The 27,831-nt window shown below is 42.2% G+C and overlaps 1 protein-coding gene across 5 annotated transcripts in view; it reads right to left on the bottom strand.

Moving 5' to 3' along the window:
- Positions 1 to 8,158: 8,158 nt before the first annotated feature.
- LOC105935614 (myoferlin) overlaps positions 8,159 to 27,831 on the bottom strand; it is a 47,138-nt gene continuing 27,465 nt past the window's right edge. For 3 of the 5 annotated variants that reach the window (XM_012876123.3, XM_021323368.2, XM_021323369.2), the window contains 27 exons: positions 25,648 to 25,787; positions 25,356 to 25,526; positions 25,023 to 25,116; positions 24,840 to 24,917; positions 23,939 to 24,120; positions 20,360 to 20,518; positions 18,879 to 18,980; positions 18,632 to 18,793; positions 17,575 to 17,740; positions 17,430 to 17,503; positions 17,253 to 17,309; positions 15,524 to 15,532; positions 15,339 to 15,437; positions 15,097 to 15,225; positions 14,836 to 14,991; positions 14,659 to 14,750; positions 14,402 to 14,572; positions 14,147 to 14,295; positions 13,922 to 14,061; positions 12,460 to 12,548; positions 12,301 to 12,396; positions 11,048 to 11,189; positions 10,842 to 10,941; positions 10,426 to 10,619; positions 10,098 to 10,207; positions 9,835 to 9,982; positions 8,159 to 8,840 (listed from right to left, as the gene is read on the bottom strand). In XM_012876123.3, coding sequence (XP_012731577.3) covers positions 8,802 to 8,840; positions 9,835 to 9,982; positions 10,098 to 10,207; positions 10,426 to 10,619; positions 10,842 to 10,941; positions 11,048 to 11,189; positions 12,301 to 12,396; positions 12,460 to 12,548; positions 13,922 to 14,061; positions 14,147 to 14,295; positions 14,402 to 14,572; positions 14,659 to 14,750; positions 14,836 to 14,991; positions 15,097 to 15,225; positions 15,339 to 15,437; positions 15,524 to 15,532; positions 17,253 to 17,309; positions 17,430 to 17,503; positions 17,575 to 17,740; positions 18,632 to 18,793; positions 18,879 to 18,980; positions 20,360 to 20,518; positions 23,939 to 24,120; positions 24,840 to 24,917; positions 25,023 to 25,116; positions 25,356 to 25,526; positions 25,648 to 25,787 — 3,248 coding nt within the window. In that variant the 3' untranslated portion in view covers positions 8,159 to 8,801. The remainder of the gene's footprint in view (positions 8,841 to 9,834; positions 9,983 to 10,097; positions 10,208 to 10,425; positions 10,620 to 10,841; positions 10,942 to 11,047; positions 11,190 to 12,300; positions 12,397 to 12,459; positions 12,549 to 13,921; positions 14,062 to 14,146; positions 14,296 to 14,401; positions 14,573 to 14,658; positions 14,751 to 14,835; positions 14,992 to 15,096; positions 15,226 to 15,338; positions 15,438 to 15,523; positions 15,533 to 17,252; positions 17,310 to 17,429; positions 17,504 to 17,574; positions 17,741 to 18,631; positions 18,794 to 18,878; positions 18,981 to 20,359; positions 20,519 to 23,938; positions 24,121 to 24,839; positions 24,918 to 25,022; positions 25,117 to 25,355; positions 25,527 to 25,647; positions 25,788 to 27,831) is intronic. The other 2 variants (XM_012876127.3, XM_012876129.3) reach the window with 1 other exon arrangement.

Below are 27,831 nucleotides of genomic sequence, written 5' to 3'. Positions count from 1 at the left end.
TGCTACAAACCTGGAAGAGCCTATCTCTCAAAGACCTTCCATCTGTTAGTTGTTTTTGGACCGGTTATTAGGTTTGACGGCACAGCACGGCTTTCTCTCGGCCCCTGGGGCAGATAGGGACCCCAAATTACCAGGGCCTGCTCTACTCACACCCTAGAAACCGTGCGGTTTGATATCTCTAAGTTAAGTAGAATCTTTACTGGTGTCTCTTTGGGCCTGGTGGGGCTCCATGAAGCCTAAATCCTTGAGCTAGGGTTGGGATCTTTGGTCAGGCTCATCCCAGAGGGCTGATTTTCACAAATGTCATTCGGGGGGTGACAATGAGTGGATTCTGTGAGTTTGGTGTCGCTGGAGCGCTTCGTCTTGGCATGACAGGGGCAGGAAGGGGTGGAAAAATGACCAAAAATGAAACTTTGACACCTCATAACTCTGAGACGTTTGGTTTAATCTGGCCCAAATTTGCTATGCAGCTTCCTGTGGTAAGGTGCTACAAACCTGGAAGAGCCTATCTCTCAAAGACCTTCCATCTGTTAGTTGTTTTTGGACCGGTTATTAGGTTTGACGGCACAGCACGGCTTTCTCTCGGCCCCTGGGGCAGATAGGGACCCCAAATTACCAGGGCCTGCTCTACTCGCACCCTAGAAACCGTGCGGTTTGATATCTCTAAGTTAAGTAGAATCTTTACTGGTGTCTCTTTGGGCCTGGTGGGGCTCCATGAAGCCTAAATCCTTGAGCTAGGGTTGGGATCTTTGGTCAGGCTCATCCCAGAGGGCTGATTTTCACAAATGTCATTCGGGGGGTGACAATGAGTGGATTCTGTGAGTTTGGTGTCGCTGGAGCGCTTCGTCTTGGCATGACAGGGGCAGGAAGGGGTGGAAAAATGACCAAAAATGAAACTTTGACACCTCATAACTCTGAGACGTTTGGTTTAATCTGGCCCAAATTTGCTATGCAGCTTCCTGTGGTAAGGTGCTACAAACCTGGAAGAGCCTATCTCTCAAAGACCTTCCATCTGTTAGTTGTTTTTGGACCGGTTATTAGGTTTGACGCCACAGCACGGCTTTCTCTCGGCCCCTGGGGCAGATAGGGACCCCAAATTACCAGGGCCTGCTCTACTCACACCCTAGAAACCGTGCGGTTTGATATCTCTAAGTTAAGTAGAATCTTTACTGGTGTCTCTTTGGGCCTGGTGGGGCTCCATGAAGCCTAAATCCTTGAGCTAGGGTTGGGATCTTTGGTCAGGCTCATCCCAGAGGGCTGATTTTCACAAATGTCATTCGGGGGGTGACAATGAGTGGATTCTGTGAGTTTGGTGTCGCTGGAGCGCTTCGTCTTGGCATGACAGGGGCAGGAAGGGGTGGAAAAATGACCAAAAATGAAACTTTGACACCTCATAACTCTGAGACGTTTGGTTTAATCTGGCCCAAATTTGCTATGCAGCTTCCTGTGGTAAGGTGCTACAAACCTGGAAGAGCCTATCTCTCAAAGACCTTCCATCTGTTAGTTGTTTTTGGACCGGTTATTAGGTTTGACGGCACAGCACGGCTTTCTCTCGGCCCCTGGGGCAGATAGGGACCCCAAATTACCAGGGCCTGCTCTACTCACACCCTAGAAACCGTGCGGTTTGATATCTCTAAGTTAAGTAGAATCTTTACTGGTGTCTCTTTGGGCCTGGTGGGGCTCCATGAAGCCTAAATCCTTGAGCTAGGGTTGGGATCTTTGGTCAGGCTCATCCCAGAGGGCTGATTTTCACAAATGTCATTCGGGGGGTGACAATGAGTGGATTCTGTGAGTTTGGTGTCGCTGGAGCGCTTCGTCTTGGCATGACAGGGGCAGGAAGGGGTGGAAAAATGACCAAAAATGAAACTTTGACACCTCATAACTCTGAGACGTTTGGTTTAATCTGGCCCAAATTTGCTATGCAGCTTCCTGTGGTAAGGTGCTACAAACCTGGAAGAGCCTATCTCTCAAAGACCTTCCATCTGTTAGTTGTTTTTGGACCGGTTATTAGGTTTGACGGCACAGCACGGCTTTCTCTCGGCCCCTGGGGCAGATAGGGACCCCAAATTACCAGGGCCTGCTCTACTCACACCCTAGAAACCGTGCGGTTTGATATCTCTAAGTTAAGTAGAATCTTTACTGGTGTCTCTTTGGGCCTGGTGGGGCTCCATGAAGCCTAAATCCTTGAGCTAGGGTTGGGATCTTTGGTCAGGCTCATCCCAGAGGGCTGATTTTCACAAATGTCATTCGGGGGGTGACAATGAGTGGATTCTGTGAGTTTGGTGTCGCTGGAGCGCTTCGTCTTGGCATGACAGGGGCAGGAAGGGGTGGAAAAATGACCAAAAATGAAACTTTGACACCTCATAACTCTGAGACGTTTGGTTTAATCTGGCCCAAATTTGCTATGCAGCTTCCTGTGGTAAGGTGCTACAAACCTGGAAGAGCCTATCTCTCAAAGACCTTCCATCTGTTAGTTGTTTTTGGACCGGTTATTAGGTTTGACGGCACAGCACGGCTTTCTCTCGGCCCCTGGGGCAGATAGGGACCCCAAATTACCAGGGCCTGCTCTACTCACACCCTAGAAACCGTGCGGTTTGATATCTCTAAGTTAAGTAGAATCTTTACTGGTGTCTCTTTGGGCCTGGTGGGGCTCCATGAAGCCTAAATCCTTGAGCTAGGGTTGGGATCTTTGGTCAGGCTCATCCCAGAGGGCTGATTTTCACAAATGTCATTCGGGGGGTGACAATGAGTGGATTCTGTGAGTTTGGTGTCGCTGGAGCGCTTTCGTCTTGGCATGACAGGGGCAGGAAGGGGTGGAAAAATGACCAAAAATGAAACTTTGACACCTCATAACTCTGAGACGTTTGGTTTAATCTGGCCCAAATTTGCTATGCAGCTTCCTGTGGTAAGGTGCTACAAACCTGGAAGAGCCTATCTCTCAAAGACCTTCCATCTGTTAGTTGTTTTTGGACCGGTTATTAGGTTTGACGGCACAGCACGGCTTTCTCTCGGCCCCTGGGGCAGATAGGGACCCCAAATTACCAGGGCCTGCTCTACTCACACCCTAGAAACCGTGCGGTTTGATATCTCTAAGTTAAGTAGAATCTTTACTGGTGTCTCTTTGGGCCTGGTGGGGCTCCATGAAGCCTAAATCCTTGAGCTAGGGTTGGGATCTTTGGTCAGGCTCATCCCAGAGGGCTGATTTTCACAAATGTCATTCGGGGGGTGACAATGAGTGGATTCTGTGAGTTTGGTGTCGCTGGAGCGCTTCGTCTTGGCATGACAGGGGCAGGAAGGGGTGGAAAAATGACCAAAAATGAAACTTTGACACCTCATAACTCTGAGACGTTTGGTTTAATCTGGCCCAAATTTGCTATGCAGCTTCCTGTGGTAAGGTGCTACAAACCTGGAAGAGCCTATCTCTCAAAGACCTTCCATCTGTTAGTTGTTTTTGGACCGGTTATTAGGTTTGACGGCACAGCACGGCTTTCTCTCGGCCCCTGGGGCAGATAGGGACCCCAAATTACCAGGGCCTGCTCTACTCACACCCTAGAAACCGTGCGGTTTGATATCTCTAAGTTAAGTAGAATCTTTACTGGTGTCTCTTTGGGCCTGGTGGGGCTCCATGAAGCCTAAATCCTTGAGCTAGGGTTGGGATCTTTGGTCAGGCTCATCCCAGAGGGCTGATTTTCACAAATGTCATTCGGGGGGTGACAATGAGTGGATTCTGTGAGTTTGGTGTCGCTGGAGCGCTTCGTCTTGGCATGACAGGGGCAGGAAGGGGTGGAAAAATGACCAAAAATGAAACTTTGACACCTCATAACTCTGAGACGTTTGGTTTAATCTGGCCCAAATTTGCTATGCAGCTTCCTGTGGTAAGGTGCTACAAACCTGGAAGAGCCTATCTCTCAAAGACCTTCCATCTGTTAGTTGTTTTTGGACCGGTTATTAGGTTTGACGGCACAGCACGGCTTTCTCTCGGCCCCTGGGGCAGATAGGGACCCCAAATTACCAGGGCCTGCTCTACTCACACCCTAGAAACCGTGCGGTTTGATATCTCTAAGTTAAGTAGAATCTTTACTGGTGTCTCTTTGGGCCTGGTGGGGCTCCATGAAGCCTAAATCCTTGAGCTAGGGTTGGGATCTTTGGTCAGGCTCATCCCAGAGGGCTGATTTTCACAAATGTCATTCGGGGGGTGACAATGAGTGGATTCTGTGAGTTTGGTGTCGCTGGAGCGCTTCGTCTTGGCATGACAGGGGCAGGAAGGGGTGGAAAAATGACCAAAAATGAAACTTTGACACCTCATAACTCTGAGACGTTTGGTTTAATCTGGCCCAAATTTGCTATGCAGCTTCCTGTGGTAAGGTGCTACAAACCTGGAAGAGCCTATCTCTCAAAGACCTTCCATCTGTTAGTTGTTTTTGGACCGGTTATTAGGTTTGACGGCACAGCACGGCTTTCTCTCGGCCCCTGGGGCAGATAGGGACCCCAAATTACCAGGGCCTGCTCTACTCACACCCTAGAAACCGTGCGGTTTGATATCTCTAAGTTAAGTAGAATCTTTACTGGTGTCTCTTTGGGCCTGGTGGGGCTCCATGAAGCCTAAATCCTTGAGCTAGGGTTGGGATCTTTGGTCAGGCTCATCCCAGAGGGCTGATTTTCACAAATGTCATTCGGGGGGTGACAATGAGTGGATTCTGTGAGTTTGGTGTCGCTGGAGCGCTTCGTCTTGGCATGACAGGGGCAGGAAGGGGTGGAAAAATGACCAAAAATGAAACTTTGACACCTCATAACTCTGAGACGTTTGGTTTAATCTGGCCCAAATTTGCTATGCAGCTTCCTTAGGTAAGGTGCTACAAACCTAGAAGAGCCTATCTCTCAAAGACCTTCCATCTGTTAGTTGTTTTTGGACCGGTTATTAGGTTTGACGGCACAGCACGGCTTTCTCTCGGCCCCTGGGGCAGATAGGGACCCCAAATTACCAGGGCCTGCTCTACTCGCACCCTAGAAACCGTGCGGTTTGATATCTCTAAGTTAAGTAGAATCTTTACTGGTGTCTCTTTGGGCCTGGTGGGGCTCCATGAAGCCTAAATCCTTGAGCTAGGGTTGGGATCTTTGGTCAGGCTCATCCCAGAGGGCTGATTTTCACAAATGTCATTCGGGGGGTGACAATGAGTGGATTCTGTGAGTTTGGTGTTGCTGGAGCGCTTTCGTCTTGGCATGACAGGGGCAGGAAGGGGTGGAAAAATGACCAAAAATGAAACTTTGACACTTCATAACTCTGAGACGTTTGGTTTAATCTGGCCCAAATTTGCTTATGCAGCTTCCTTAGGTAAGGTGCTACAAACCTAGTAGAGCCTATCTCTCAAAGACCTTCCATCTGTTAGTTGTTTTTGGACCGGTTATTAGGTTTGACGACACAGCACGGCTTTCTCTCGGCCCCTGGGGCAGATAGGGACCCCAAATTACCAGGGCCTGCTCTACTCACACCCTAGAAACCGTGCGGTTTGATATCTCTAAGTTAAGTAGAATCTTTAGTGGTGTCTCTTTGGGCCTGGTGGAACTCCATGAAGCCTAAATCCTTGAGCTAGGGTTGGGATCTTTGGTCAGGCTCATCCCAGAGGGCTGATTTTCACAAATGTCATTCGGGGGGTGACAATGAGTGGATTCTGTGAGTTTGGTGTCGCTGGAGCGTCCAGAAAAAGGAGTGAGTAGAATGAGTGTCATTAGTCCTGCCAAGGCTTATAAAGCTTTAGATATGATCTCTTCATTGCTGTCATTTCAGATGCTGTTCTTTTATGACCAGAGTAATGGAATCCACTATAAGCACGCCATACCTCTGAACACACGTCAGGACCAGATCAGTCAGAAACAGAGAGAACTGGATCACTTCTATATCTGGGCTTACAGCTGCTGGCAAACTGATTGCACTGGATGTTTGTTTGGGCTATCAGAGTAAAGGAGGCTGATTTCAAATGCAGGCCACATTTGCCTGAAAATGTATTTAAGATATTTATAATTTTTCCTTCTACCACATGTCATGGTGCAGTTTTGGCCTGCCTGGCTCCCCATGAACTTGCCAGCTCTTTCCACCACTCATCCAGCCCAGTTCTCACTCCATCTCCTCGTTAATTCCACCTGCCGTTCCTAATTATCTCAGACTCAGTTCACCTGCCATCCTCCCTACTTAAGCTCCCTTAAGTCTGCTCTCCCCTGCCGGATTGTCTTAATCCAAACCTCGCCCTGCCACCTGCTTCTCACGTCTGCCAGTCAGAGCGCCCATGCCTGCAAGCCAGAGCTTCCTACGTCTGCCTGACAGTTCCCTTCATCGACGCCTGCCTGCAAGTAATCTCTCTGCTGTACTGCTGGTTCTGCTGCTGCCTGGCACTCCAACAACTCTCACTGCTGTGCTACCGGCTAACCACACCTCAGCGCTCCAAATACACCCTTTGTTGTTGAGCTTTTGGCTCCTCCTGGACCTCAGTGCTCTCACGCCTGCCCTGGATGATCCTGGGCTCTCAGCTCAGCACCCGCAGTCCTCCAGCTCCTGCTATCTACATCCTTCTGCCCCAGCTCAGTTGGGACTCTGGTTCGCTCTCTCTCCACAACTCACAACTCAGTGTGTGTGGTTGTGTTTGGGTTCTTTAGAACAATTAGTTCTAAAGAACAACTATTAGCTGGGAAGGAAAAAAAAAAAATCCACCTTCCTGAGTATATCAATGAAAACAGATGGCTACTTTATACTTGGAAATGCATATTTGTTGGTAGATACACCCCATGAATGGATCTGAAAAAGTAAATTGGAATAAAGTTATGCTATAAATTTTGGTAGATTTAGATTTAAAGAGATTTTGAATCAAGAAGTAGGGAGGATGAGGCAGGTAGTCTTCAAAATATAACCATGTATAAAGATACACGATAGAGACAGAAACATAGACAGATGGAGAGAGACCCAAGCTGGCTGCTCATATAAAGCTATGTTAAGGGATATTAATGGAAAGTTAAGTGGAAGGAAAATATTTGCAACCCCCCCCCAAGAAAGTAGCACTGTTAATTTTTACGCTAACCCCCACCAAGACAAAATTGATACAATTGATTGTTTCCCATGGAAACAATGAATTGCTAAATAGATGTTTCTTGAAACAATGAGCCAGAATAGTTAAATGTGTTGCATTTATTGTAAAAGGGATGAGAAGGGGTAACAGCAATCGTTGCACAAGTGATTCTCCTAAACATATTTCTTATTGTGGATTTGTCCCCCTCACTGAATAAAGTTAAATGTTGTATTGTTGCTAAAATTTGGTGTCAAAGTAATATTTTGCAGTATCGTAATGGTTTTATACTATGGCTTTGTCAGAGTTGCCAGTTTGTACGTTTCCGGATGAAGACTGTTAAAGAAAGCAATTTTCTGTTTGATTGCCATAACCACATACAGGTATTCGTGTTTGGAATACTGTCTCAGATTGCTCCTAAAGACAGACGTAAAAGACAGCAGGACTCTCCAGCAGAAAATAAATTATCTTAGAGCTAAACTGCACCACCTCATCAGAATATACAGTCTCCAGAGCCGGTGGCCTGCAGAGTGAGCAGCTCAGTGTGGTCAATTCAAACTAAACTCCTTAATTTAGATTTGGGATTTTGCACTGCTGCTTTTTGGCATTTATTTTACCTGTTTATGTAAAACATACCATCACTGACAAAAGCTCCCCCAAAAAACCCAAAAACAATAATATGTCTGATATGAGAGTCATCTGCCCTGAATTTTAAATATTGGCTGACATTTAGCCAAACTGAGTCAAGTCTTGTTTTTCTAGTTTAGTTTGACTTTCAGTAAATGTGGATATTCAATGTTCTAACACAAGGGACTAATAAGATTAGAAACAGACTGTTTTTAATCAGTTACTAAATATCTTTTCACTCTAATTTTGCATTGAAATTAGACTTTCACATTTACAAGTGAGTCATTTTTGTATTCAGTAAATTAAACAAGCTGCTTTGCCTTCAATTTCCTGTTTGCTATGACTAATAAATTGGTTGAAATCATCTCCAGTCTTCTAGCAATCTAAAATATTTGCATCATAATGGAATTAATGATATCTGGGGTAACAGATCATATTTTAGCCTCTGCTGTAAATATAATACATGAAGAGTTCATTTGAACCTTATAAGACTTTATTTTATTGAGTTTTTCCTCTGAGTGTTACATTCATGTGAAAGTGATGTGCTTCAGAGCCATGGGCACCGATTAGTTAAAACAGATCCTCTATAAACGTTTCAGACTTCTGTTAGCTTTAATCGGTTCAATGTAAAACATTAGCAACATTCTTTATAAAAACATAGGACAGACATGAATAAAGGGCTCTGCACAATGACGATGACAAAAATCTGAAAGCCACGTTGTAATGAAAGAACAATTGCATCTCAGATACATCACCTTAAACATCTTAAAAGTGACCGTGTACAGAAAGGCATCCCCAGAGACACACTGACAGGAAGGTTTGATCCAGTACAGAACAGCCTCTCAATGCCGACAAAGAATCAGAACCCGTGTTTAAGTTGCACGTTAAACTGTTTATCACCAGTCTGTGGCTTTGCATGGCTAAGTGTTAACAACAATACAGTCAAATGTTTGTGACTTTGGTCATGTGTAGATATGTTTACAGTGCAAATAGGCAAGCACCCCTTCCCCACAATGAAACACTATCAGCTGATAAAAAAAAAAGCAGCAACACGTGTTCAGTTTGAGTGAGTCTGTGCGCAGTTAATGTAATCCTTTGTGGTGCAGACACTCCGTTGTAGAGTTACTGAAGTGGCTTCACGATCTTCATTGAGATGTAGTTCTGGAAAAGATAAGTTAAAATAAGTCACTCTTGTTCCACTACCTGGTCTAAATATGCCACATCTCTCACCCCCACTAAAGACAAGTTAAAAGTTGTCAGATAGAATTAGATTTCATAGATATGTCTGACAGTAAACTTAGATTATTTCTCGCTTTTGTCACTTGCCCTACAAACCTTGCCTTGTGCCAAAATGGGCTCAGGTTTTCATCCAACTTCCTCTGTCACACTGTCATGTTTATTTTACTTTTTAATTATTGCTCTATTTATATGGACAACCTTTAGACTATTATTCTGTATTGCAATTTGTTGGTTTAATGAAGATCAGTACACCTGCCTTTGGTGAATGATATGTTCTCTTGTCTTTCTCATTTTGAAAAGAGGCTAAATGAAACTGATAAAAAAGACGCTGATAAAAAAAAACAACCTAAAAAACTGATATAAAAAGGACTACCTTACATTTTTTATTGAGTTGATAAAGGGTCCACTATAACTAACAATAGTAGTTTGTTTAAAAGCAATCATTTCTTACCATGTGATATTTTCTGCACCGAATAAATGTACTCAAATCAAAGGTTGTGTTTCCTGTTTTACAGTGTGACATTGTGCTCTGCGAAAACTGTATTAAATTCTTGAAAGGCTTGCATCAAAATGTGGAAGGTTTTTGTCTGGACGGGTGCATCACAAAATGGAATACCAAAGAGTTTGAACTAAAATGCTGGAACTAACTAATAGAACAATTATTTGTATATCAATATCTATTAGATTTTTATTTCAGTTAATTTTGATGATTTTGACCTATAGCTAATGAAAAATCTAAATTACAAGGACTTTCATCAGAAATATGGGCCTAATGAAAAGTATTTCTACGTAACTTTTACTATGCCCACTCAGCACTTGGTCAGAGCTGTTTTTGGACCAACATCAATCAGCAGTTCCAGGATATTTTAATTCACTGAGATACAGGCAAGCAGTGCTTTCACACATCTGTTCTTACCGGTAAAGAGTACAACAGGATGGCGATGAAGAGGACTACGATGATGAGGATGATAGCACCAATGAACACCCATTTGAACCTTCTCCACACAATGAACTTCATGGTCTTGCAGGGGTTGGTGAACCAAAAGAAAGAGGTTTCTGGACGGCTGGTGGTTGGAGGGAAAGAAAGATAAAAGCAGTATGTGTTAGATGATGCAGCATAAATCCCTTTGAAACAACCTCCTGTACCATCTTGTACAGCTGGGTACAATGGTCTCTTACTTTGGAGGGTCCAGCCTTGGGTTCATGTTGGGTTCGTCTCGTCCTTTTCCTGCAGGTTTCTCATCTACCTCTGCTTCACTCACAATCTCCAGCGTCATCTCCACTTTGCCCTACCAATAAAAAAGAGGAAACCCAATGAAAAAGGACTTTGAGCCAATGGAAGCCTCAACCATCAGGAGCAACCTGTCCACAGATGTTCAGAGAGAACAAATGGCCAGTTGGATTTTAATACATTCAAATATTCACAACATTCAAAGATCTTAAAATGGTTGTCTTACAATGGTTTTATGAGGTTATTCAGGGGTTGGTTATAAAACTCTATACTTACACCCAGGACCTTCTTCCCATCTTGTTCAATGGAACAAGGCCACCAGCCTCGGACTGATTGTTGAGCAAAGAGAGACTTGGCAGGTTTCAGTTTCTCTGGTGCTTCGATTTCCAGATTATCCATCATGTTCAGGGAGCATTTCTCCGGAGTCTTGGCAGGAGGGACCAGCTTGCGCAAATCCAGCTCTAGCACGCCTGAAACAACAAGTGACAGAGTTTTTCAGGCTGCTCCCTTACTCAGGGTTTACAACGGAGAGTCGTCACAGCTTGCACACAGAGTTGGCAGAGTCTAGATTCCACTGGATGCCCTTCCTGACACAACCAGGATTCAAACCCGGGTCACTCGTATCAAAGACACGAACCACACCACAGAGGTACTCTGAAACAAGGATTTACAATGCAGTTTTGTGTTTTTACCCAAGTAATCGTCCAATGAGAATTTGTCGTTGTCCCAAATCTGAACCATCAGCTTGGGGGGGATCCTGAACTCTGTGTTGTCAAGACTCCAAAAGTGTTCCTGATACAAAAAGAATAAAAACATTTTATAGCTACATTTATTCAACAAAACAGGTCTAAATGTCACAAAAACATGAACGTCGTACTAAACCAGCCACCAGCCTCACCTTCTTGGACACGAGGCAGAGCTGCTCAGCTGGCAGGTAGTCAAAGCCAAAGACGAACCGCCAGTTAAAGTTGCCGTCTCCATCCAGAGACCTGTAGTGGACGTCTGTCTTCTGTTTGTCCTCCTCCATGCCTGGCATCCAGCTGCCGAGAATGATGGGGACAGAATTCAACCACTCAGGCTCACGAATGTCCTTTATTTGAGGTTTTGATTGTTTGTACAACAACCTCAAAATATTTTAGGAAAAGTGGGTGATCCAGTTTGATTCTGCAAAGGAATTTTCTCTAGTCCACAAAAGAGTAAAAATTCTACATTCAGGCTCAGATATTTAGTTATAACAAAACTATTGCTTGATTAAATGTCCCTTTGCGAGCAGCACCTTGACCACAGGCTTCTTGTAGCCATCACCAAGACTCAGTAGGGTTGGGTCCTGTTTTAAGTTTCTGGGACAGGTTTGAGAAAACTACTCCAGAAATATACTGTGCTCTTTGAGACCATTGAGCTGTTGGAACATCAAACCATTTCTACCTTGGAAATTAGGACCAGAGGTGAAGTTGAACAATTTAGAGGTTTTCTTCCTTGTTCTTTATTCCATCAATTTTATACGATGCATAAATCCAACCAGGATCTATTCAGACCCTCTGCATGATCCTATGACAGCACTATGGTGTAACGTCGAAAAGGCCTTACCTCGACTCCCACAAGCATATTTCATTGTGGCCAAATAGGTCAATATTTGTCTTGTCTGACCGTAAACCTTTCAATTTTAGCTTAAAATAGCTGCAAATGAACTTTAAGCTCTCAATTTTGGAGCTAGTTAGAACCCTCTCAGTCCATGGAGATGTGAATGATCTTCAGATCTAGAATTGTTTACAAGTGGCTCCAAAAGATTTCCCCAACTTTTAAAAATCTACAGTTCTTCTTCTTACATCTTTCAAGATTCCTGGATGTTCCCATCAGTCAGAGTAAAGCTTAGTCCAATGAATTAATGACTACATTTCAAACAAATTCTTCTTACTCAACCAAGGAGAACCTACTAGCTATGCCCAGTTTTGGTCATCAAAAAGTAGCTCGTAGGCCTTGGTAAGTTCAAATGCATTCCAGAACCTTCAACATCCAGTAATAGAACTAAGATACACGCCTGAGCCTCTTAATAGAATGTTGACCCTGTGTAGAAAAACTTCACAACAATATTCAACTTGTAAAGTTGGTTCTGTGTTAAAAAAAACAAACAGAAGTGGGACTGTAGCATACCCTTTCACGTAGATGTCACTCATGTTCTCTCCTGTGATGCTGGTTTCATCCAGAGTTACATCTGTGGTGTTCCAGATGACAGCTCGCAGGAAATACCTGGACATTCAGACAGATCAGTGTTGTCCATAAGCATCTGGGGAGAAAACATCGTTCACTTACTTTTTAGGCTTGCGGGGTGTGATGTCGAAGGGAGGACCAGGGAGTCCGATGCTTTTTGGGAAGACATCCACCCACATCTGAAGCCTTCCCTAATCAACAGATTGTGTCATGGGCATAAACATAAAACACTGTGACAGAAGGTAGTGCATAGAAGCAGAAGGAGAGTATCTTATATATAATACAAATAAAAACTTGAAGTGTTATGTGCATCTGCATTCCACCCCCAGTCAATACTTTGAAGCTCTACTTTTCACCACAATTCCAGATTCAAGAATTTGGGTTGTGGATCTACTAGTTCCGCACATATACAAACGGGTAAAGAAACCTTTCCTTTCTTAAAAAGGAACTATTCCTGAACTTGTTTTTGTCTGATTGATAAAAATACTTTTCACGCAACGTATTATGAGTTAAAAGACATAATTTGATAATAATTGACTGACTGTGCGATCAAGCGAGACCAGTCTGTTTTTAGTAGGAACACAGCGAACTGGGGACAAAAAGTGGGACGACTTTTTTTTTTTGCCAATGGCGACAAGGCGCAATAGGGCGCAAAGCCATTGCTACGCACCAGCTCCTTTAGCACCATGTACGACTGGGTATGTAAACAGAACAGTACGAAATACATATTCTGACAAAAGAAAATAAGAAAAATGTATCCAAGACGTAGCCATTTATGTAAAAGAAAACCAAGTCCTTCAAAGCCTTGTTTACTCCGGACGCGTGTGTAAGAGTTTGAGGCGTATGTTTAGTGTTCTGCATGTAGACGCTTTCTCATGAGGAAAAAAACAGTTGGGGGCGGGGCTTAAAGTTCAAACTAAACTGTTCTCCTCACTCATGGTTCGAACTTGCGCAGGACCAGGGATAGTTCCTTTAATAAAGTAGCTCAAGTTGAGTTCAATTGGTCTGAGCATGTCTGTAAACATTGATGCAGCCTTTAACTGGTGCTTAACAAGAATACTAGACCTTGCTGCTGCATGTTTAGTGTTACCCTTTTGCTGCCTTTAACAGCTTTTCTTCCAGGATTGCACCGTATTTACTTATATTCATGTCCACATCAACTCCGACTAGCTTCTGTCTCTGCTGAAGAAAAGCGTGCCCACAGCATGATGCTACCACCAACATGCTTCAGTGTTGGAAAAGTGTGTTTAGGGTAATTTGAAGTCATTCGTTTTCCTTTGGATATGGGTTTCTCCTCGTAGAACAAAGAGCTGCTCTTTGGTCTCATATGGGATATGGTTTTACAACCTCCCCAACGTTCTGCCTAACCTGGCTGCTGGGTTCCTTGGTCTTCATAATGCAGTCTGTTTATTAATTTTCTCCAACAAACCTCTAAGCCCAGAAACAGAACAGCTGGATTTATACCGAGGGGCTGAGAAGCAATGCAGCACACAATTCAGATTTTTATTTGTAAATAACTTACAAAATCATGTATCTTTGGGCTGATGGTTAAACAATTTCTAACCTGAGAGAGAGTGGGCTGGAAGGAGCTGTAAAGGGTCCTGGTCTCCACATGTTCTGGAACAAGTCCCTGTGTTCTAAGGACATGCAGACAGAGTCGTTCTCGGGGCGGGCCCAAGTGCTGGTGAATTTCTGTGTTGCTTTCTTTATGACAAAACAGAGGTAGTTTTATTTGACAGTTGAACTAAACGGTCCCTACCCAATTCGTTTTAATATCCCAGTATCCTACCAAACTCAGCCAATGTGTAATCTTTTCCGTTGAAAGTAAGAGATGTGCCATTGTCTTCTGTCCTGGGTTTGGACAGCCCTTTTAGACGAGCCAGGTTCTCCAGGATCTCAGACGGTTTCAGCTGATCCCGCCACTGGTTGATACCAGAGCTTCAATGACAGAATTAATCATGTTTCAATTCTCTTTCTTAAAAGCAGATCAAATGTTTTATTGTATCCCCCCCCCCACATTCCCACCCCCAGATGGTCTGCTTACATGCAGTATGTCTGAGGAAGGCCGCAGTAGGAGTTATATCGGGACAGGAAGCGGTTCTCCAGGTCGATCACCGTCTCACCGACCTTCTCATCACGAGTCAGGAGATCGAAGTCATAAACTCCGATTTTCAGGTCTTTGTCTTGAGGCAGGAAACACGTCATCTCAAACATCCTAAACACGAGAAAGGTTTGAAAACTGTTGACCGGCCGTTACGGCAATGGCAGACAAGACTGGTTGGATATATTCATTAGATTCACCTTCCAAACACAGGGTTTATGGTGTTGGGCAGGTAATTATCTCTGTCGTCAAACGTATTTCTGCCAACTGATATTTTTATGTATGGATCGCACTGAGGAGGCAGAAAAGGTCAAGTTTAACAAGGGGAACTGGCTGAACTGTCAAAATGCCTGTCTGCACCAAAGCTTCATTCTCACCCTGCCATTGTTGTCTTTAGGCTGCAGGTCAATTGCCCGAACCACATAAATCCTGACCAGGCACTCCTGAGGCCCGCTTTCCGGCAACTCCCTGAACTGTCGGGGCGGGGCAGCAACACTCGGGTCATCCGACAGGGGGTACACCTTGAACGCACCCTGCAGATACCAGCAAACACTGCCATGAACTGAGCAAAGGATGGTAGTTTGTATACAGTCAACCATCACCACTGAAGGCAGAAGGTTCTGAATGGGCCAAACTACCTTGAACTCTCCGACCACGGTGGGGTCCTCGTCCCCGTTCTCGTTCTTGCCTCGCTGCAGTTTGAACGTGTTGCAGAAGTCGGTCAACCCTTTGAACTCTGGGACATCCTCCAACTCACTATGATACACCTGAGAGGTTACGCCCACATTTCAGACGTTTGCAACCAGAAACACAATTCCTTGTCGAACAATAGCAATTATGTGTTGGAGTGTGTGGTTTGGAAGAAATAAAGTTTGCTTACCGTGAGGGTGTCGTAGCCTTTCTTTATGTAAGGGCCACATTTCTCCTGGTCTCCAACTGAAGCGTAAAATTTACTCCACCAGTCAACCGTTTCCTTTTCCTAAGATGCAGTTGCATTGCATGATTACCTTGGCAGAGTTAAAATGAAGAATAAGAACTAAAAGCTAAAGGTGGTTTTTCTCTTACCTTTTCTGCCTGGTTTGGAGAAAGACCAGATGAGAGAGATAAACATAAAAACAAATTAAGTAAAATACAGCAACGTCATTACGATATCATCACCAGAAGACCCACATGGTGAAGGAGAGAGATCAAAGATTTATTAGTGATCAATCCTGCTTTATGGTTGGTAGCAAGTCTGTTAAACAAGGGCATAACAACAAGGAACCCAGATGCACTTTTTTCCAAACAGCAGATGTATTCAAACTTTAACAGTTTTGGTCAAATATTTAAAATCTAGGGAAAAACATCCCCACATCTCCTAATTGTAATTAAAATGTTCCAATTCAAAGGTTATGCAATCATTTATAATAAATGTATATATTTGATTACACCTAAATTGATCCATTCATTAATAAACCCACAAAAACCAATAGAACACATGGTTTTCACTTAATTACTTGGGCGTCAAATGTTTCCACCAATAACAGTGCATTGCATGCTCTGAAACCCTTAAATTAAATCTAGCAAAACTAATAAACCTACTTAGACTGATCTTTAAATCGCACACAGCTGGATTTCTTCTTTTTTTTTTTTTTTTTTTACTAAATACTGTACAGCAAGTCTGAAGGCCTCCAAGGTTTGTTCAAGGACATTAGTAAACAAAAAGCATAATGGAGACCAAGGAACACAGCAGAAGAAGGTATATCCACAGCTAGGTTGAGATAATCTGTCAGCTGGATAACTACTAGCCATACGCTCCATCAATCGATTTTATGATCCGATTTGCAGTTTGTGCTGCAAACAAGTTGAATAAAGTGCTCTGATTAGACGAGACTGAAATGGAACTTTTTGGCTCACATGCAAAACACCGTGCTGCTGAGCTAAGACTCCACATCACCCTGAACACACCTTGTCCAAGACGCATGAGCTAAACCAGGGACAGAACTGGAGAGGGGGCACATTTAAGGCTACAAAAGACTCAAGATTGAGGTGGAGGTTTCCTTCCAGCAGGACAGCAACCCCCCATACAGCTGGAGCTACGATGGCAAGCTTAAAGCGTATAAGTCCACAAGAATGGCCCAGTCAAAGTACACATGCCTAAATCTAACAGAGTATCAATGGCAATACTTGAATGCTGAGGCTCGCAGCCGCCCCCCACCCAATCTGAGCTTCAGCTATTTTATGAGGAAAATGGGTAAAAACCTTAGTCTATAGATGTTTACAGCTGGTAGCTATATGTCCAAAAAGACGAAGGTTGTTCTCCACCACAGATGGTTGTTCACATGCATACCACACAGATTTTTAGCTGTAATAAAATACTATGAATCCTTCCTTCTACAAATATGCAATATGTGTTGTTTTTCTGTTCCATAAAACCCAGAAGAATACATTAAAAAGGTTTTAGTTGTAACCACAAAATGCAAGAGTTTAAGGGATATGAATTGCATTGCAATGAATGGTTGTTGGCTGCTAAATTTTCTTGTATGTGTTAAATTTATAAAAATGAGGATTCTGTGATGAAGTAGGTTTCTATGCAAGGTTATCCATCTAGATGCCTTTAATCATATTCATGTTATGCCCTTGTTGTAATCAGAATGATCCAGTGTGCTCATTATAGCCATTCCAAATACATTGAGTAAAATCAGTTATGTGCCAGTGTGGATTAAAGCCATGGAGTCAACATCATGAGGGATTTTATTAAGCTTGTGTCATTGGTTTAGTGAATTAGAAAGCTACAATAAGTAAAAATACATACAAAATGGGAAGTTGGGGAAGCCAGTTTGTTGAAAGCAGCAGACATACTGTACACAAACTGCAAGCCAAAGTATGGAAGTCTGTGAAAATTTGACACTTAGGAGTCAAATTTTACTCTTAAGCAACCACAGTGCTAGGGGTAAGGGGTGTGGGGAAGACATAAGAAGCTAGCATTTACCTGAGCTTCCAACAGTGGTCGGCCTTCCTCCACAGTGATGGAAACATCTTTACGAGGTGCAGTCATCAGAGCCACTGTTAAAACAGAAATCAAGACGTTCTTCTCTTTCTGCAGTAATTTATTGTGTTTTATGACTGAAACTTACTCTTGGAGGCCCTGGCTCCCTCTGAGACGATGACATAGGGGTCACATCTGAACTCCTCCAGAGAGGTGATGGTGCACTGACCGACCACAGGCTTCCTGCCAAACGGACGGTGGTCGATCACCTTCACCACAATGGGAGGAGTATACATCTCATCCTTTGGAAGGAGCTGAGTGGCAAGGAAGGAAAATCATAGAATGTAATTTGAAGCGAATTTGCCATTTGTAATTTGAGGCTTATGTGATATTTCAAACCTATAAAACCTTTGGACATAACTAGTTTAAAAAAAAAGGGTACCTGTGTTCAGCCAAACACCTTTCTGTGATAAAAGATAAACTACAACTCCACATAGTCGTGTGACTTCCTCCTTTGTGCGTTAAGTCCCAGAGTCATTTTCTAGTTGTTTTACCAGCGTTTTATAAATCGTCTCCCAAGAAACAAAACAAAAAATATATATGGCTGACTTACAAAAATACTAAATGCCAACCCCCTGAGTCGATGCTTAGAAATACCTTTTGCTGCAGTTACAGGTTCAAGTCTTTAAAGGCAAGTCTCTACAAGCTTGGACAATCTAGAGACTCAAATTCTTTACAAATTAGCTCAAGCTAAGTCAGATTGAATGAATCTGAACATCAATTTTTACATCGTGTCACACATTCTTAAGTCGATACTAGCCTGGACTTAACCCTGTACTGATTTGATCCATTCTATTGCAGATCTGCTCGTTTTGTGTCATTGACCTCCTGATTAGCTCACACCAGCTTTGCCATCACTGCTGGAGAAAGGCATCTCCACCGAATGATTCTGCCAGCACCATTTTTCACAGTCAGCAAGGTGTGCAGTGTTAGTTTTCCTACTCACAGTTTTGCATGTAGGCCAACAAATTCAATCTGGTTCTAACCTAAGCAGAATACATTTTATTTCCTCTTCAATTTGGCAGTAATTTGTGTTAGTGTGTAACATAACCCAACAGCACCTTACGTTTGATGTGACACAAACGCTACTTTCACATGGAAAGTAAAACTATCACTTTTGTTTTAACTGGTGATGCCATCATTACCACTTTGATGAAGAGAACCGAGCCGGGGAAGTTGGGACTCTTCTTCATGTTTTTGATCACGGCAGACTCCACCCTTTCGCCCCCACACTCCACCACCAGACTGGGAGAAGACACAGCGGCGAGCTGGTACGTCTTCATGTTCCTCAGACCCCATGCAAGAATCTGAAGAAAAAGCGGCACACAAAGGACAGATGGTTTAAGGGAGAAGGTCTATGCCAGTGCATCAGTGGCTCAGGTGGTGCATTACCTCCACAGCGGTGAGCTGCACCACAGGTCGGATACCCTGAGGAACCATATAGAGGTTCTCCGCTCTTTTTGGGGGAACCAGGGGAAGATCCCACTCACCTGACTGCAAAGAGAAACACTCATTTTATTCCAGGGTTACACTTTCAAGACAATAATAAAAAAGAAAGAGGATGAAATGACAGTTTTAAAATATTTAAGTCCTTCTGCACCAAACTCAGGGTTCCCACACATTTTGCATTTTAAAATTCCAAACTGGCAAATTATTTAACGATTATAACTTCTGTCACAGACCAATGCATTAGTCTTATAGATTATCCCGAAATGTCATGCGCTAATCTGTTGTTCACAGCATGTGAAGAAAATTATTTACACACAGCACTTTCCGTCTTTTCCCAGAGTTTCCAGTGCCGTCGCTCAGAATGCCAACTGTGACAACACATCACCACTAACCCTCTAAATGTAAAATCAGCACATATCTGGTGTACGAAAATATGTAGAAGCTTTTGGTATAGCAGGTAATTCAATCTAAATGTGCTTAAGGTAAAGGAGACAAAACCTTTCGGAGGAATGTCATTTTTCGGAGGAAAGATTTTGTGGTCTATAGACTATTATACAGTGGCCCTGAAGCGCAAACCACACCAACAAACCTCTAAACAACTACAAATTAAAAAAACAATGACATTCAAAACAGCATTTTAAAAATATCTCATTAACTAAGCATGTGCAAATTGGAAAAACATGCTGAAAAACTGACAATAACTAAGCACATAAAAAAAAAACATTCAAAACCACAACATCTTGAAAAACATTAACTTGAAACAAATACAAATTAAAAGCAACAAAATATTAAAATACATAACATAATGAATACATAACATTGTTTATCAACAAAACATTTTCAAAACAACATCTTAAAAAACACAATGACATTAACCTTTCGGAAGAAGTAGCTACCGGTGGGAAACATGGGACATCGCTGATTGGACGACAGTATCGTTTGGCCTTTGAACCGTAAGTTACAGATAATATTCAAGCTTTCAAAAACTCGCTACAGGCAGAATAACTTCCAGTTCAAAATCCAAACGACTCTCTCATCCAATCAGCGATGTCCCGTGTTTCCCACCGGTAGCTACTTCTTCCGATAGGTTAATGTCATTGTGTTTAAGATAATGTTGTGGATTTGAAAATGTAGTATTTGTATTGTTTTTAAATATGTTGTTGCAACTTCATTATGTTATTGTGCATTTCAAAATTGTGTTGTCATTTGTATTTGTTTCAAGGTAATGTGTTTTTCAACATGCTGTGGTTCTGAATATGTTGCGTTTTTCTAATTTGTACGTGCTTAGTTCATGTATTTTTTTTAAATGTTTTGAACATGTGTTTTTTAATTTGTTGTTGTGTTTAGAGATCTGTTTATGTGATGTGCACTATCAGGTTCTGTGACTGTAAATCAACCCATTTCCCAGAGCTGGAATATCAAACCTTGTCTTTAAGAATGAGTTCGGCAGCAACCAGCGCCTCTCCGGACTTCTTGCCCTTCTGGATGACAGGATGCCACAGCAGTTTGGGCGTCTGGTCCATGCCGGAGTTCAGCTTCACCAACGGGACGCAAACGCTGCGGCCGAGCAGCTCATCTTTCCCCTGCAGAGGATCACATGTTGCCGTTGCACGCAAGTTTAGCTGGAATTCCCAAGGGCTACATAACTAATGTGTATCAACATTTTTTCTGGGAATATAACAACGAGGATCTTTTTTATTCAACCATAGTTACACCAATTAGGAGAGGAGACGATGCATGCTGTATTGCAATAAAAAACTTGGGTTGTCTTCTCTGGAGCTTGTGCTGACATATGACTGAGTGTGAACAACTGACAGCATTTCCTCATAACCCTGCCCCAACATTTGTTTAATAACCTTTGGCTCTAATTTCACTGAGCACTCAATCCCTTAAAGACAACTTTATTATACCAGATCTTTATCAGAAATTACTGAAACTTTTAAAGAATCTGTTCCATTTTTCATTTCCTCAGTATCACAGGAAAAACAGAGGGCAAATTTTTCAACCAGATGTGTCCTTGCACTCATATCAGTAGTTATTTTGAAACGTAGAGAATCTTTCGAGCTTGAGCTCACTGATGTCTCACTCAGTGTCAATTGGAAACATCCCAAATGGGGTTAAGAGTTCAAGCTACACCCGGCCCTTCCTGCCGGTGAGAGACCACATTATGTGGATGTGGAGAAAATACAAAATGTATCATATAATACAGAAATACAATCACAACATGATGATTTCAAAGAACATGGCAGCGCAAAACTTAAGAGAAGGCAATTATATTACTACACAAATGTAATGTCACTTTGTTTCCATGCAATGTGTGACTGACTCAATTGGTGTTACAGATTAATTTAGAACTGATAAACAATTTTCATGGCTGTTTAGGTAAAACTGAATCGCTAGATTGATCTGACTGTGTGTGAGAGAGAGTTTAAGAGCCCACATAATTTCATAGTAAACAGGATAACCTTTGTTCAGTTGCTGTAAGGGCATTGGGAAAGATCTGTTGGTTATTTGGTTGGGTGCATACCTTTTTTGGGAGCCTGTCCGTGTAACCTTTTTTCTTTAAGTGCAAATGGGTCCTTGTGGCGTGTTGATATTTTAATGCTTTCAACATGAGTTTCAAGAGAGGTTGAGATTTAGGCTGCTTCTGATTGATGTGGAAGGGTTTTATGTTGCGTTTGGGCTGGAAACGCTGTTCTTGTTCATAGTGTTACTTCCTCATTGCGGGTTGCCTTAAACAACGTACAGTCACTAAACGTATACAGAGTTATAGCACTGTTGAACCATTCATTCCCTCAGCAGTACAGACTATTAGATTCTTTATAATATTGATTCTATTCAACATAAAATCACTGGCTTGCTCCTTAACATGATTACTTCATCCTGAGCTGATCTGAGCTTGGACTGTTTTGATCCCATTACACCTTCTAAAGTTATCAACAATATTAGCTTCATCATATCAACATTTGAGGACAGGCCAAGCAATATGGCACCTCTTCAGGAAAGACTCAGATTAAATACTAATGTGGTATATCAATGTCGTATCGAGCAAAAAGGGCCATATAGAACGCTAAGGTTTGGGGCACCAATCTGGGAAAATCAAAGCTGATGGAAGAATTTTCAAAGAACAATGATTACAGCAGTTTCTTAAACACACTCGGTGAGTACACAGTACAAGTATAGACATTCCCTGAGCCCTGCAGCTCCAAGATGTTCCTTAGTGTCCCAGAGATATACCATGTCCTTTTTTGGACACTCTTAGTGTAAACATTTAGTTTAGGAATGTGCTCCAAGCCAAACCCTGAGGCTTGGAGTATCCTCAGACACGACACCTTGAGCTTGGAGGTTTGACCCAACCTAATCACAATTTCTCTTAGAAAAGCTTGAATGTGCTGCAGGGATCAAGGCAACAGCATAAAATATTTGTTCACATGCTCTCAATAATCAGGCTCCATCATACATCAGAGATCTGATTGCTCCATAAATTCCTGATGTAAATCCCACATGAAACTGCTTTCTAGGATTCTAGGATGCCAAAATTAGAAATATCCCCTCCTGGAGTGAAGTTGAAAAAGTAGTCCATAAATTTGTTTCCCTAAGGCTGGACTGGTGTAATTCCTTACTTCTCCAATTGTAGCTTCCCTTTATCAGTTCCCTGATGAATCAAGGATAGAATTCTAAATTCTCCTTCTCACGTACAAAGCCCTTAATAATCAAGCTCCATCATATATCAGAGCTCTGATTACCCCGTATGTTCCTAACAGAGCACTTCGCTCTCAGACTGCAGGTCTGCTGGTGGTTCCTAGAGTCCGCTGTGGCTGCATGCTCTTCCAGGAGTGAATGCTACATGTCAGTGACTTGATGCAATCTGCTGGGTTTCCTTGGATACATTAACTTTAACCAACTTGAGTAATAACTGATAACTGCATTGTTTAATAACTAGGGTCACTTGGAATGAATCCTCACTTGACTTTGTCTCAAGGCAATTGAGAACATTCAATTCAGACACAATGTGTTTTGTGAATTGGAGCTATACAAATAAACTGAATTGAATAAATTTAAATAAAATTGCAAAGTAGTGCAGTACTTTGTCTTGTTTCGTGGGGAAATTACATTTCCCCACGAAACAAGACAATCTTCTCATTGCCACGGCTCCCGGGGGTCTTCAGGGTTGTGGCTGTTTTTTTTTTATCCTGGGGCTCCTCTCTGCTCTTCCCTCAGGTGGGTTGGCAGCCATCCCTGTGCTGGTCCCTCTTGGGCATGTTTGCTCTGGGCATCCTTCGGGCGTTTGTTGTTCTGGTTTCCCTGGCGTCTGCCTCAGTGCTCTGGAGGGCGGGTCTTTGGCTCCTCACAACCACTATTGACCATTTTGCTTATGGATACACCTTACATACACAAGTGTACTCTCACAAACACCTGCAGGTGATTGGATCCAGACATTGGTTGTCTGTACCTGTAATACTTTCTCTGTTGGTTTTGCTGTTCTTTTTATATCTCTCTTTGCAGGTGTAGAAGCAGACTCTCCCTTTCCTCTCCTCTTACCTTTTCTTCCTTTTAGCATTTTGTCTCATCTGTTTCTCTCAGTTCTTCCTCTTCTACCTTCTTGTTTCAGTGTCCATTGAACATGAAATGGTCCCAGAATAAAATCTAATATAGCTTCTTAAGTATATAAATCAAGCAGAGCACTATGGTGAAAACAGTAAATCTGTCTTGCAATGTGGCAGTAAGAATTGTTGACTTAATGCCAAAAAGAGCCCGACAGGACACACACACACACCTTCTACCCTATGCAACTATCATAACATTTATTTCAGCACTTAAACTGAACTATGTTTACAGCCTCTAGATATTTCATTTGATAAATGGAAGTGCATCTATAAATGGACAAAGGTGTCTCAGGAGAGAAATACGCTTGCAGTCTCATCTGGTTGGCCTTATGTGTGTTGTTGTGAAGGATTTGGGATATTCTGATTGATATGCTGTAAAAGAACCCTCCAGCCTACCACTTGGTCACTGTCGTAGAATTCCAGCACCACGTCAGGAGGATTGTCGCTGATGTTGTTGGGATCTCCATAAACCTCCACATCGTTGAAAATCAGAGTTTGGTCCCAGGTTGGGTTCAGGGTTGCTTGGAGCTTCTCAGTCGTCTTGCTGACATGAAGGAAGGAGACATGCGCATACGGATCTGTAATGGAGGAAAATATATTTTTACCTTACCTTTATTTGTAAAGGTTAATCTTATAACAGTCCCCAGTTCAAGAGAGACCTCTGTAGCAAACATGAAGATTAGATGTGACCCTTTGCCTGCTTTTCTCCATCTCACTTCAAGTAATCATAGCAACCTCTTATACCATGCAGGTGTTAAAAAATTAACACTTTCAAACCTCAAACATTCAAAATAGCTTTGAGTGCCTGTCACTATATGTGAAAAGGTTCAGAAGGATATCATTTCATTAATTTAGTAGGTTTTCAGACAATTCTTGATTAGCCTTTTTATTTTAAACTCATTTACACTTTTAATTACTTATTCCTCACAACAAATCAGGTTTACTGACCAAGGATGCAAACTAGCACATGTTTGCAATAAACCTATAACAATTTAAAAAGCTCAACACTACATTGCAAGAGGTTCCTCCAAATTAAAGACTGAATTCCCATTAATGTCAAACACCTTTAGTCCCTAATCAAACACATTTTACTTTTATGACCTGCTGCAACCCTGATCCATAGCCAAAAGGTTAAGTTCTCCAGTTTAGTATGCATATCATCCTTTTTTTAAATCTCAAGATATTTAAAACCTTTATAATAATATTTTTGAACTGAATAACTGAAATAAACTTTTTGATGATATTCTCATTTATTGATGTGGATTCGTACATCTTTTACCCACAAGTAAAATCTTACCAGAGAAACTGTCTTTATCCATAGACATCAGGTTCCTTGCTTGATAGACATAGACACGAAGGTGGTACATATAGGACCCTAGAGAAGATTTAGTAAAAATTTGAATAAGATGAATAGAAATAAAAAAATAAATGTATGCACTCTGCCCTTTGGCGTCTTTTATTTTTACTTTGAGACACTCACTATCAAAGGAGCAGGAAACAGTGGGAGTGTTGGCCCCAAACAGCTTGGTGGCATCACCTTTAGAGCCTTTTTCTTTCTCATCTGTATCAATACCCTGCAGATCAAACCAGAAAGACCTCTTTGAGTGACACGCTCATGCGTCACGCTGCAAATGAAACAAACTGCGGCATTAATACCGAGTAAATATTAGGTGACTCATTAAGCTCACAGTCAGTTCCTGCTTCCCCCCGCTTCTCTTGCATTACTAACAGGGCTGTTTGCTGGTCTGAATTCTGACTCAAACGTTGCTCTTGCTGTAATAGTTGATCCATTTATTTATTTATTTTCACTCACTAATGCGCCCTCCAGCTGAAAGATGGCACATGCTCCAAGGCGATCTTCGGGCGCCATCTTTCGCCTCCAGCGTCGTCGACGAAAGGAATCTGAGGAGCGCTCATTTCGATGGAATTTCCAGCCAATCAGAGAGGAGAACTCCCATCCCTCTGGGTCACCTTGATCTCTTCTCTGTGTGTGTTAAAAACAAACGTCTGATGCCAATATTTTACTTACGAAATGATGGAGTAATTTAACAGCAGAAAATGCATCTGCCAACATTTCTTCTAATTTATTAAAATTGTGTGCAGACCTCCACTGCTGCTGCGGAACGTGAGGCTCTCTTTCGGGGTCGAACCAGCCTCCTCCTGCGGTGGACGTGGTACATCTTCTCAGCAGGGACCCAGGACCGAGGCTTGTCATCTGGAGGGATGGTCACCCCATACTCCCAGCCTATACAGTGCATGGAAACGGAGGCACGGGCACATATTTTTTTACTTTTTTTTTAGCAATATAGTGTAGAATAAAAAAAACTGTTTGCTCATCTGCCTTTACACACATAAAAACTTGAAATACACATGTGAAGTTCCATCCAATTCATAAGGTTTAATTTGCTGTTATTCCACAGTTCAGGTTCAACAGCTTCAACCATTCAGGGAAGGTTTCCGGAGGGTTTAGGATTGTGTTTATTGCAATTGTTAACATTTCCTCCAGAAGCTGGTGCTGGATGGGAAGGCCCGGCTCGTAGTCTGCCACTGGTGCAGTGTTGGGTTAAAGCCAAGACCCTCTGCAGGCCAGCCAAGTTATTTTACACCAAACTTTCACACCTTAGCCTTTATGGACTTGCTTTGTGTACTGGTGCAGTCATGATGGAGCAGGAAGGGGCCCATCCCTAAGTTGTTCCAAGAAAGTTAGGAGCATGAAACTATCCATAATGCCTTGGTATACTGAACCATTAGGAGTTCCTTTGACTCCAGCATTAAGCGCTAATAACTCTGCCTAAAGTAGGATAACTCTGGGCAGTTTGCAGAGGAAGTAGACTGCATGCTAAGGGCTGAAATTTAAAAGCTTTTGACCGTGGAACACTTGAATTGTAAGAGCCGGAGCGATGACCTAATACTTCTGGCAATGACGTTTAGTTTATATAAAGAAATGCCTAAAATGTCTTGCAAAATAATTCACACGAACTTCCCCTTTTGTCAGGGTGCTTCCTCAAATTTCAATGTATTTCAACAAAATGTTATGTCATAAACCAACACAAGGTGATGAATAATTAAAAAGGGGGAAGGAAAAGAATACACCATTTTCAAAATTTGCACCAATAATCTGAAAAGTGCGATGTGCATTTCTACTCTGTACAATCTCGTATAATGTATATTTAATGAAAACCTATGATAAAATCCTGTCCAATCATTTGTCTCCAGAAGTCAAGTAGTAAGTAAACAGCTGAAGTGTACCTATATCTGACTGTTCTGTAAAAAGGCCTCAGGTTTGTTGGAGAACATTAGCAAGCAAACGGCATGCTACAGCTCAGGTAGGACAGTGTGTTTACAGGACAAGTATTAGCGTTGCACTTCAAACATGATTTCCATGGACATGTAGCTATATGAAAATCATCATCAGGGCTGGGTGATATCAACCAAAAATAATCAATATTTTTTGGCTGGATCCCAATATACAATATTTATCCCAATTTGTTTCTCTTTTCAAAAAGTAATGATAAAAAGCCATCTCTAAATTAAAGGTTTATACCAAATGTCTTACGGCACATTTTTTAACAAACAGCTGTAGACAAATATGAGAAACGGCTGAAAAAAATAACCTGCTAGAATTCATCACAGTATAGTTATAATGCAACATATAGTCTCATCCTATATCTAAAAAAACATCTTGATATTTTTAAAATCTGGATATATTGCCCATCCCTAACAATTGTTTAAAAAAAAAAAAAAAAAAAAAAAAAAAAAAAAGGCATCAAGTCATTTTCTTTATAGTTTGCCATATGCCATGTAGGGAGCACAGGAAAGCATGTGGAAGAAGGGGCTCAGATCAGATGAGAACAAAACTGAACATTTGGTCTACTTTCAAAAACACTGCGTGGTACAGAACACCATCCCCACAGTGAAACATGGTGGTGGCAGCATCATGCTGTGGAGACGTTTTTCTTTTGCAGGGACAGGGAAGCTTAACTGAGTGGATGGGAAGATAGTTAGAGCTAAAGAGGGCTTTCCTGAAAGAAAACCAGGTATAGAGGCTACAACTCAGAGGGTTGAAGGTTCACCTTGGTGCAAGACAATCCTGAATATACACCCAGAGATACATGGAAACAGTCTAGATATGCATCTGCTCAAATACACTTCAATCAAATAAGGTCATTAGGAAGATTCTGTAGGAGTCAATTGCATGCTGAAGAGGTAATTACTAACATTTGGTTCAGGAGCGTTTTAGCAAGGATGTATCAGGACACCTGCTTGCCCAAGGAAAGGAAAAAATCCCA

This window comes from Fundulus heteroclitus, unplaced genomic scaffold, assembly GCF_011125445.2.
Source record: "Fundulus heteroclitus isolate FHET01 unplaced genomic scaffold, MU-UCD_Fhet_4.1 scaffold_624, whole genome shotgun sequence".
Classification (NCBI taxonomy): Eukaryota; Metazoa; Chordata; class Actinopteri; order Cyprinodontiformes; family Fundulidae; genus Fundulus; species Fundulus heteroclitus.
Note: the sequence above shows the minus strand (reverse complement) of the source record. Positions and strands in the feature narration are given on the sequence as shown.